Below are 11413 nucleotides of genomic sequence, written 5' to 3' on the forward strand. Positions count from 1 at the left end.
CGTCCGGTGAGTCCACCGCCATACAACATACTAGAAATACTCATATGAATCAGTATCCTAGCTTAGAAGAAGATATTTTACCTTGTTGGTAGAACTCTAGGAGTTCTTCACTTGAATTTACTAAGAGCAGGACCTTGCTTCTAAAACCCAAAGATGGATTGAGGTGAGATTCATGTCTTTGATAATTATTTAAGCTAGAGTAGTGGTTGAAACACTTATCTTGATCTTGGAGGGTGAGAGAAGAGGAAAAAATGGAGAGATTATGCCCAAAAACGTTTAGCAAGTGACTAAGAATGAATTCCCAAAGTTTTACCTTATAAAACATAAAGTTTGGCGACTTTACCTAGGAGGTGTCATATGTCCCGTATTCATTGGGCATAATGCAGGTTCGTAGTATAACACGCATAATTTTTCGTACCGAGATCAGATTAATTAACAACTTAGTGCATTGGAAATGAGACTTGAAGACCTTTAATTTGACAAGTAATCCACCACCTAAATCATCATATACGAGTAGGTAGCTTGTTTGAAATTGAAGCTATTACGAGCTCCTTTGAAATACGGGGATGTTGTGTGAATTCTTACTTGAATTTGTGCTAGGGCTCTCCTATACCTTAGTTAACTTTTAAAATACCTGATACACTTATTGTTAGGACCATATAATATGGTATAAGTCTGTAGCCTCCTTGGACACGCAAAAAATATATCCAGCCATTGCAAATTATGTTATATACCTATTCTATCCAAAATAATTACTCGCCTTTACCTATTCAGGAAATAATTACAATATATACCTATGCAACCAAAAGTAATTCCCCGTTAATCCTTCTTCCTGTTTTATTCTTGTTAAAGCTAATTTTTCTCCTCCTTTTTGCTTTCTTCTCTTATCATTTTCTCTGCTCTTTCTCTTTCTTTCCTTTTGCCAATATCCTTATAATTTTTCATTAAATATATGATTTATCTACCTCTCTCTCCTATCTTTATCATTTGTCCCAACAAAAAAAAGGCTAAAAAAGAAAGATCTATCAAAAAAGGATAAAAAAATTTAAGATTTCAGTTTGCTACAAATTTGTGAGGTTATGTATGTAATAACAAATTTTAATTGCCGACACTCTTTGTGGCAAGTTTTGGTGTTAATGATGATTTTTTGAAGATTTAATTGTGACAAACATTAATCTGCCATTGGAGGACCTTGAAGCTTGAAACTCATAAATTGGGTTTGTTGAGTTTGTAGTTATTTTGATCCGATTCTGATTGGGTATGTTCGAAATATTAGTTGGAGGAAGTGGCNTTTTGTATGCATATACTAGAATAGCATGATAAAAATCAAAGATTATGTCCAATTTGAAGCGATCTCAATTGATCCCTCGTTACTGCTCCTTTGAGCAGTAATAGGTAGGGATGACAGGATTTGAACCTGTGACATTTTGTACCCAAAACAAACGCGCTACCAAGCTGCGCCACATCCCTTCAATTGTTCCACAGTGTAATTGTAGAGAATTCCTGTCTTGTTTTCCACATGGTTATTTCCTCCATTGATATATACAAATTTTCTGCTCATTTCGTCTTTTTGGTCTCATTTAACATATAATAGTAAAATAAAAGGAAAAGACTTCTCTTATAGATTATATAGAAAATACTTATATACAATTATATACAAAATATATAAATACAGAACCCGTCCTAAAAATAAATTAGTAGTTTTCGGAAATTCTCGGTAAGAAAGAAGGCAATAAATGGGGGAAACGGGGCTATAATACATGAGACGACGGGTTGGGTCGTCACACCCATGAAGCTCATCAAATAGTTCGTCTACTTTTGGAATTGGGAACCTGTCCGTAACAGTAATGGCATTGAGTGCGCGATAATCTACATAGAATCTCCATGTGCCATCCTTCTTCTTGACTAGCAACACCGGGGAAGAGAAAGAACTGGTGCTCGTCCTAATAATTCCCTCTTTCAACATATCTGTGACTAATTGCTCCATCACATGCTTTTGGAAGTAGGGATAATGATATGGCTTCACGTTTACCAGCTCTACCTGAGGTTGCAAATGAATTGCGTGATCTTGGGGTCGGGGAGGTGGTAACCCATGGAGTTTGCAAAATACCTTTGTAAACTGCTTCAACACGGCCATAAGATCACTGGGATACGTTGGTTGCACAGGTTCCTAATTGCTAACCAACTCAAGATGATAATAACAGGCAATCCCGTTCGCCTCTACCAAACGCCTAATGGTTTGTAGTTGAACAGGTTGGATATCAAGGTGTGGATCCCCAGACCAACTATAGCGCACCCCATCCAGATAAAACTCAAAATACTTGCTCTTATAATCTATAATCACAGGACCTAAAGTAGCAAGCCAAGAGACCCGAAGCACTACATCAGCACCATAGAAGGACAAAAGATAGAGGTCTAGCACCAAATTACAGCCTTGGATGAAAGTGGTATAGTTCGAGTTACACCTTCACATTTGAGTCGCTGGCCACTCCCAACTACCACTGAGGAACAAGGAGTTGGCTCGAACTTGAGATTCAAAAATTGTGCAGCTCATGGCTGAATGAAATTGTGGGTGTTGCCCCCGTCAAGGACCTGCACTGGTGAACCATGAATTGACCCTTTGAAACGGAGAGTGGTTGGAGAAATCCACCTGCTAAAGCATGATACGATATCGCAGAATGCAACTGGACTTCCAAGCATTGTAATTCCTCGGCCAAAACATTATCTGGAACGAATGAATCCGGAGCTCCGATCGAATCAAATGGCCCCTCATCGAGGAGAAGGAGATGGGGCAGTGTCTTGCATTTATGACCCGGCGAGTAACGTTCATCAAATTAAAAACAAATTCCCTTTTCACGCTTCTGTTGAATCTTGGCAGAGGATAGCCGTTTGATTGGAAGCCACGTAGATGGATACCTAGCGAGGGTAATAAGCGTGGTAGGGGGTGGAGTAGGCAAGAGCGAGGCTGATTTTTTAGAAAAAATTGGACGGGGCGCCCTATTTGGTCGCCCCATTTAACCTATACCTATTTTTTTAAAAACTTTTAACTTATACCCACTTTTTAAACAACTTCAGCCCCCTTTCTCCTCCTCCTTCTCCCAGTGATCTCCATATCTCTCCGGAACTTAACATTGATGTAACAATATCTCTCTTACTCATGGTATGGAGTGTAAAAAGCTGGATTTGTTTTTTGTCTAAGCTGAATATCTTGTCCATGTCCAACTGAACCCCTAGTTGAGAACTGTTGTATGTAACGTCGTCGTAAAGTAGCCATCAGTGTCTACTCCTTTACTTTATTGCACCTGTTTAGCATTTCTTTCCTGCGGGGTAAGCGTTTATAGTGTTTTAGCTATTAGAAATCTCCAAAAATCTTTAATTTTTTTTCTTTTTTTGTTTTTTATTGCTTGGTGTGACCTTAACTTCAAGGCCTGCAGTTCCTGTTGATTATTTTAAGGTTTAAGCAAAAACACTTCTCAAAAATCTTCCTCCCCCAAAAATAGAAACTTCAGCAGTACATACTCAAGGGTTTTAAAAACTTCAGCTCTAGAGCTGAAGTTCGACAGTTACAAAACAAAAACTTCAGCTCTAGAGCTGAAGTTCGCCAGTTACAAAACAAAAATTTCAGCTCTAGAGCTGAACTTCAGGCCCGGCTACTAGAATGCTGAAGTTTTGCGTGATTGCCTTTGCTACTTCAGCCCCGTATGCTGAAGTTTTGCGAAAAAGCGGGTACGCTTGAAAACTTTTTTTGCAAAGCGGGCACAAGTTAAGACGTGACACAAAAAGCGGGTATAGATGCAAATGCCCCGATTTTTTATAAGTGGGTTTGGGTGCATACTGAGTATAAGTGGGTGAAGGTTTTCTTGGGCCTTTCTCATAAACTATATGTGTAGAAATTGCACGGGGCGTCCTATTTGGTCGCCCCCATTTAACGTATACCCATTTTTTTTAAAAACTTTTAACTTGTAGCCACTTTTTAAATAACTTCAGCTCCCTTTCTCCTCCTCATTCTCCTCCTTCGTTTTCTTCTTCTTCTTCTTTCTTCTGCTGCTGTTGGTGCTGCTATGGAACTTCATATCATGGGATGATTGCAAAAACCTCTATTTCTGTATTTGTTTCATCACACGCAGTAAATTCTATGAAAATAATTACTAGGTGATTTGTCTGGGACCAAAACGTTTACGCTACTACGGTGGTTTCAATTTTTGTTACTAGCAATTTAGCATAGTATAACCATTTCAGATCAACTAACCAGAATTAAGTAATATCTGAAGTTCATATAAAATTGACACACACACAGGTGTCATATTAACTTGGACTCGTATCGCAAAGATGAAAACTTTATACCATCAGAAGGCAATTCAATATTAAATCCATCCAAACGCAGCACATTTAGTGCTTTAGCAACAAAGATTGCGTCGGGCAAGCTGTTGTATTCGGTTTGCCTACATAAATAGGTCTGCTTACTCTTAGATTCAACTCTTTTTACTATTTAGTACAATTGGATCAGATAGCATAAATATGCTGAAGTTAATCAAATATAGAACAAAAACTTCAGCTCTAGAGCTGAAGTTTCCAGTTACAAAGACAAAAACTTCAGCTCTAGAGCTGAAGTTTCCAGTTACAAAGACGAAAACTGCTGAAGTTTCCCAGTTACAACACAAAAACTTCAGCTCAAGAGCTGAAGTTTCCAGTTACAACACAAAAACTTCAGCTCTAGAGCTGAAGTTTCCCAGTTACAACACAAAAATCAGGCCCGGCTACTAGAATGCTGAAGTTTTGCATAATTGCCTTTGCTACTTCAGCCCCGTGTGCTGAAGTTATGTGAAAAATCGGGTACGCTTGCAATTTTTTTTGCAAAGCGGGCACAAGTTAAAATATGACACAAAAAATGGATATAGATGCAAATGCCCCGAATTTTAACCCATCTTGACCCAACACGTCTTAATCCAAAAAATTGTGGTCTCTACACTCATCTCATTCTAGCAGAATCAACATTACCAACAGCGACAAACCAAAAATTTAAACTTAAGCCAAAAAAATAAAAAAAACCTCGTAAAATTAAAATACATGCACTTAATCATTAACAATTGATGAAAACATGGATCAAAGGTACGTCGTGTTGCATTTATTGGTTTTGGTCCAAAGTGGTTAAAAATTTTGTGCCTCTTGGGTTATCCGTGTGGCTTTGTAATAGAGGGATCTAAGGATGTAGGTCAATTGACCAATGCTCTCAATAAAAAATATGGTTATCGTTTGACTAATAAATGAAGGAAAAAAACATTGAGCTCGCAAAGGGGCTCCAACTGGGTTGCTCCACTACTAGGTCTGCCAAAAGCACCACTGCCATTGTGGAGATTTTGATAGACGAAAGATCTGTTTACCCCTATCCATGGGTAATTCTTTACATCAAAACAGGAGTGGCAACAGATCCACGAACACTAACAAATCCAATTTTAAAAAGAATAGCAAAAAACACAAAAACCTTCTCACAGGCTTTAGTTCGTTCGAAGTCGACTCCAACACGAATCTAGACTGACAGAAATCAGTTACTAAAACTAGATATATTTGACGAGGGCAAGCTTAACTATAATGCATGATGTTTCCCCTAATTCCCTGAGCATGTAAGCAAAAGCTTTAAGCACTTGTTGACTTGTAGTGACATTCATCGATGGTAGAGTAAGCCAGCCCTTCCGATTCAAGAGATGCTATTGCTTCCCTATCAAGATTCAAAAAAGATTAAGGTTATAAAGAAGGCACTTGTTACAATCTGCATGCAAATGAAAATGAGGAACAAAATTGTCCTTTATCTTTTTGTTTGATAGATAAAGAGATATACTTGATTTTCTCCAGAGGAACTTTAAGTTGTTGAGCAATTTCATTCCAGTGTATCCCTTTCTCCTGTGAACTGAACATGGATAAATGGTAAGTTTTTGCATCTAGAACTATGAAACACGATCAACTCAAACGAAGATGAATGCACCATCTTCAAAAGACCCCTTTTACAATATTACAGCATGGTATTTAAGGCAGTTGAGTGCTACATGTTGCAGAATTACTCAGACGCCAACTACATGTTCCACAAAAAGCAAAATTGGTATGAGCCGGTTATGTTTTAACTAACATCGAATAATTCAACTCTAGGAAATGATATCTATCTTGATTTCAAAATGAAGCATGAAAATCTTGATCTTTTTGCTAGTTTGATGAAAGATTCACCATATTTCAATGTGTTTCTTCTTTAAGGGCATAATTATTGTGATTCCCTCCACTATACATGTCACTTACTCCTACAAATAGAGAACAGTGTTTTTATTTTTGATATCCATATGAAAACAACATTCCAATCGTCCTTAAATTTTAATTGCTACAAATATTCATGACCAATCAAGCACTGAAAATTACCTCCACAAATGGTTCTCATCAAAGAACATTTTCCAGATAGTTTCGGAAAACGTTATATGTGCAATCAAATTTATAACCGTGGTGTTTGGTCCAATTTAGCCGGGGGCAGATTTTGGCCAAAGTATGATGCACGTGACCCATGGTATTTCCTCCAAAATAAGTATTTTATGTACATATTTCCTAGAATTGATCTTATTTGTTGGCCCCCATGCTCCAAAATGGTTGAATGGTGCATTTGGTTATATATTGAGTTATCTACCCAAAGGAAGAGGGATCAGTTCCCACTAAATATTCTTTTTTCTTCTTAGTGGTGCACCATGTTCTAAAAATCCTAGATCAGCCTCTGGCTTGGGCGCACATCGACTAATTCCATGAGATGCTTGCTACCTCCCACAAGCACAACCAAATAGGATTCACTTTTTTCAGTAAATATTTGGCTTAAAATGGCAAGTAACGTCAAATCAAATGCCTTCAGCAAGTTGAGGCAGTAGTTTCAAAGTTGCTGGCCTCTTTTCTACTTTTCCTTTCTTTCAGAACTACTATAACTTTTTCAGAATCAATTGCTCTGAACAAAATATAATTATCCCATAAAGTTTACTAAAATACTCTCAGAGTATCGTCTTCATTGCAAAATATGAACAAGAGGATTTAGATTTGGGCTGTAGTGTGCATATGCGTCTTTGTATACATATGCATGTATGTGTATGGAGAGGAAACCAAAACCAAAAAAGTCAGTTTCTCTTGAAAACTAGACTATGTCATTTGGAAAGAATACTATTCATAATCAATAAAATTTGCTCTTCTGAAATAGTTTATCAACCAAAGAGAAGCTATGAGCATCATGAATCAGTGATATGATTAACAGCATATTAAACAACTTACAGTGATGACGGCTGTTCCAAATAATCCATCACTGCCTTCTCTATGCCCTTGAGCCCATCGATGCTCAAATGTCCAGACAACTGAAAGAAATAATGGATGAAGCAGATAATCAAACATAATCATCTGTGCATGATGCATAGTAGAATAGCAATCTGGAATCATTACTGCATAGTCCAATACTAACCTGACTGGAATTGAATCCACTTGAAGGGGCACTAACTGCTGCAGGGACATCAGTTTGACCGGGAGCAGAGACAGAGAGACCACTCTGTATTGGAGAAAAGCGTAAAAGTTATTCTACAAGTGGGGCTGTAGAAGGAATAGAAAAGGATGATTTATATCAAACTCTCATTTGCTTTTAGAAACCAGAATTTTACCTGTGGCTTCCTATTGCAGTGATGGACATAGATACATTCAAGGAAGTGTGTAGCAACTTCATTGTAATCAGTTATCGGTCTGAACAATCATCAACGACCAAAATAGTGTGTTTATTGATAAGCTTATAAAAGAATCACTACATACAATGATGTAAAGTCTTTAGCAATCTTTCTGGCAAGGGTGACGAAGAGTTAGGATAAACCTTTTGTTAAAGACTTGAAAGGAAGAGAATTTGAGCAAATTTTCACATATCATATTTTGGAGGACAATAAAAGCTAAAGAAACCAACTTCATTTTACATTAGTTGCACATGCAGCATAAACTAAGTTACTGGGAGATAAAATGCTTGCTTTCGAAAGGTTAAGAGGTGCCATTCATATCTTGAAAACTCAGGGATGCCACGTGAAAACTGGGCAAACAGCCAGGGAGAATGGAATCTCACCCTTCATCAACAAGTGATTCTAGAGTTCAATTTAATTAAACCAAGGTCCATAAGGGACAAACAATATAAAATCTCTAAATTACAAGTAATAAGCCAAACTAAAGATTAGTCAAGGCTGATCTGTGGAACAAGCAAAGTTCAACCATAAACCACCCGAAGATAATTTCGGCACTCAATATCACTATAGACATCCTAAAAATGATCAAGAAAGAGAAACACAAAGAAAGCTATACATGGAATTGAAAGTTATACCAATAAACAGATTTGGAAATCAATGTCGAAAACCTCACACCATCTGAAAAGACACTCAAAGGACATTAATTCACAGACAAAGAGTACGCAAGTCCAAGAAAATAGTTTCTATAACAAATAAACACTAAGCTGTCCTGATTCAATTACACAGCATGTCCCCAGTGTCCAATACTAAATTGTTTGTCTTCGAATATTCTACCTTTCTCTAGGCAAAAACAAAAAGTTGGGAGCGCAAACTTCAATACAGTGTACAACAAGAGGTGGCCTAATTGATAAATTATGGATCAGTCTTAAAATGTTTAAGAAACTACCAGGAAAAGCAGATATTACATACTTGAAATGACTAATCATACCAAAGTTTGATAAAGATCATAAAGTTCAATTGACGAAACACCATAAGACATACACTGTAAATCTCTATGGTTCTCAGTGAACACCTCACACTTGAAGGACTGCAAATTTGGCTATGTAAGTTGAAATCAGGTAGTGCTAAAGGGAAAGGTTGTTCCCCCATCAGAGAGAACACAAATAAATGAACGAAGAGATCATCCTTGCATCAAAACTAACAGGTAGAAGAGGATTATGGATTAGTTTTTCCCCAGTAATTGGAGGAAAATCAAGGGTGTGAATATTCTATCAAAAAAGTAGTTCCATTCGTTGAAGACATTATGAGGTCATGATATTGTCTAACTCTTGAGAAGAAAAAGGTATTACCCGTTAGAGATATTAACGACGAACTGCAACATAATTGCAATAACAAGTAAGGAAAATTTGGCCATAGGATAGTTAAGATCGTACAAGTATAGAGCATTTATTAAAATAGAACAAGAATAAAAGCATAGACTTCACAAACCTGATAGCAAAAATCACTAGCTGTGTTTTACCCTGAAAACCTTTCAAGTGTCCGTGGACCCGCACATACATCCCATCACTGCTTAAAGAAATGTAGATTTACAAAGGTAAAGAAAGAGAAAACACATCATTGGCTCCCAAATGGTTGATAGAGACATGACTTACGATACTTCCTCTACTTCCTTGGTATCCACAGCATCATTCACCCTGCAAAAGGGTAAGAGATTAAACCTAGAGCCATCAAGGTAGACAACAACAGGCTTCAAATACTGCATTGAGCTCCCTAGTTTTTTAAGTTGGGTCAAACTTGTTGCATTTCAATTAGGGAAAATACAAGTTCATATTAGTTACCAAAAGAGAAAACACAAGTTCACCTTCATTTTATGCACAGGAAGAACTTCTTTTAAGAAGGCACCTTCATTTATATGTACTGAGTTTTCCTCCCTTAATACAATTTACCTTATCAACAAAAAAATTATGTACTGAAAGCAGTATTAGGGATAAAACACCCAAACCATTTGATAGGAAAATGACTAATAACACAGTAAAGATCCTGTATCACCATCTTAAATACTTCAATTGTTCAAGAAACACAGCCAAAATGTGAAAGTTACTTACAAGAAGTAAGTTTTAATTTAAGTGATCTTGCAGCAATGGATCCCCTTAGGATGACCATTGTTTGCCCCCTAACAGCACGTAGATCATATATGTATTTTTATGTCTTTATATAAGTGAGAAAATGTAATGTCAAGAAAAAGAAAAGCAAGAACATTTACCATCTAGTGCATTCAATGCGACCAGTGCCATCATCAATTGTAAAAGCCACATCTGTCACTCTCTCGGATTTTTTAAATGCCAATCCGACCAATCTCACCTAAACCAAAAGTTGGGTAAAATTTCACAGACAAACCAAAAATATCTTTTCTAGTGGAAGGAATAAATTTACAATATTTACACAACACTGGAAATGGCACCTTAGCACACAGCACCAACGACAGAGTAGCTTAACCCAACAATTGCCCTTTGAATTGACTCAATTTTAACCCACAAAAACTACAAACCAAAAATTAAGTGGAAATTTCCACAGGTATACCCGAATTTACTGAATAACAATATTGACCCTCAAATATTCCAAACAAAAGAATCAAGTAATCCAAAATATTACCTCCTCCCAATTCATATGACACTATTAATATGAACAGTCAAAGTGGTTTTTTCCTGAATCCTTAATCACAAACAATTGTGTTTGAAAATACTTTTCATTTCGTTTCTAGTTATGTGGATTCCCATTTTTTCTAGAAAATAAGTTGCGACATGGATACCCCAATTAAGACCAAAATATAAATGTTTTAACCCTTGTGTTCTGAATTCCATAATTCCTTTTAGAACAAATTCTTGACTTCAAAAAGAAAAAAAAATAAGAAAACAACACTTACATTATTGACATCGACACCATCAATAACAAAGTTAGATTTCTCGTCACTTGATTGTATTGCTTGGCTTATCTGTTTCACTGTTAGCGGAAGCAGAGGTGGGTTATCACGACTCTGTCCAAAAGAATAAAAAGAATCTTGTCATGTGCGAGAAAAATACATCAGAAAATGAAATGGTTAATAGGGTTTTGCAGTAGAGATTCATTACCTTGGCGGAAGTGCGTGAAGGATCGGAGCCTTGAGTCGATTGAGAAGGCATAAAACCTCCGCCAGAAAACGAGTCCAATTGACTGCCTCCGAACATTTTTTTTGATTCTTTCTTTACTTTGCTCTCTCAAAAAGGGAAATAGATTAAGTTGGGTGTTTTGTTGACAGAGGAATACATTCTATATTGTAACCCTATAAAAGTGTTAGAACAATTTTCCCGCCATTTTTTGCAACTTTTCCCGCTAATAAACGGAAGGGAAAGTGCAGAAATGCCCTATTTTTGTGCCTCCATTTAACATGTATTCTGTTTTTATAAATTATTTAAATGGTACCCACTTAGTAGTAAACTAGATTTTCAACTCGTTAGTTATTAAAAAAAAAAAAAAAATTGTATACTGAAAATATTAGGGGTGGGCATACTTTGGGAAAACCCGAAATCCAAACCTAAATTCGAATTTTTTGAATTTTTGGTTTGGATTTTCGGATTACGGATTGGATTTTGGATTTATATTTTTAAAATTTTTGGATATAGGATTTGGTACTTTGAATTTTTTGGATATCCGAA

General features: G+C 36.6%; 1 protein-coding gene and 1 non-coding gene across 2 annotated transcripts; both read right to left on the reverse strand.

The window, feature by feature from the left end:
• Positions 1–1396: 1396 nt before the first annotated feature.
• TRNAP-UGG lies at positions 1397–1470 on the reverse strand. The gene has a single exon. It is a non-coding gene; the product is annotated as a tRNA-Pro (tRNA).
• Positions 1471–5230: 3760 nt separating this feature from the next.
• LOC109216547 (replication protein A 32 kDa subunit A-like) lies at positions 5231–11061 on the reverse strand. Its single transcript, XM_019380709.1, has 10 exons — positions 10850–11061; positions 10645–10755; positions 9985–10082; positions 9374–9415; positions 9210–9287; positions 7662–7740; positions 7469–7552; positions 7285–7364; positions 5837–5905; positions 5231–5716 (listed from the first exon to the last, which is right to left on the reverse strand). Exons 1-10 carry the CDS (start codon positions 10943–10945, stop codon positions 5635–5637), a joined length of 819 nt encoding a protein of 272 aa, XP_019236254.1. The 5' UTR covers positions 10946–11061; the 3' UTR covers positions 5231–5634.
• Positions 11062–11413: the final 352 nt, after the last annotated feature.

The sequence above is a fragment of the Nicotiana attenuata genome, unplaced genomic scaffold (assembly GCF_001879085.1).
Source record: "Nicotiana attenuata strain UT unplaced genomic scaffold, NIATTr2, whole genome shotgun sequence".
NCBI classification, from domain to species: domain Eukaryota; kingdom Viridiplantae; phylum Streptophyta; class Magnoliopsida; order Solanales; family Solanaceae; genus Nicotiana; species Nicotiana attenuata.

What these genes read in the sequence shown, in the direction of transcription:
- LOC109216547 (XM_019380709.1), bottom strand. Translation starts at nt 10,945, where the DNA reads ATGTTCGGAGGCAGTCAATTGGACTCGTTTTCTGGCGGAGGTTTTATG. An exon ending in CGCATTGAATGCACTAGATG is followed by an intron (nt 9,416 to 9,984) that starts GTAAATGTTCTT and finishes ACCCTTTTGCAG; the next exon opens with GGTGAATGATGCTGTGGATA. An exon ending in ACTGCAATAGGAAGCCACAG is followed by an intron (nt 7,553 to 7,661) that starts GTAAAATTCTGG and finishes TCTCCAATACAG; the next exon opens with AGTGGTCTCTCTGTCTCTGC.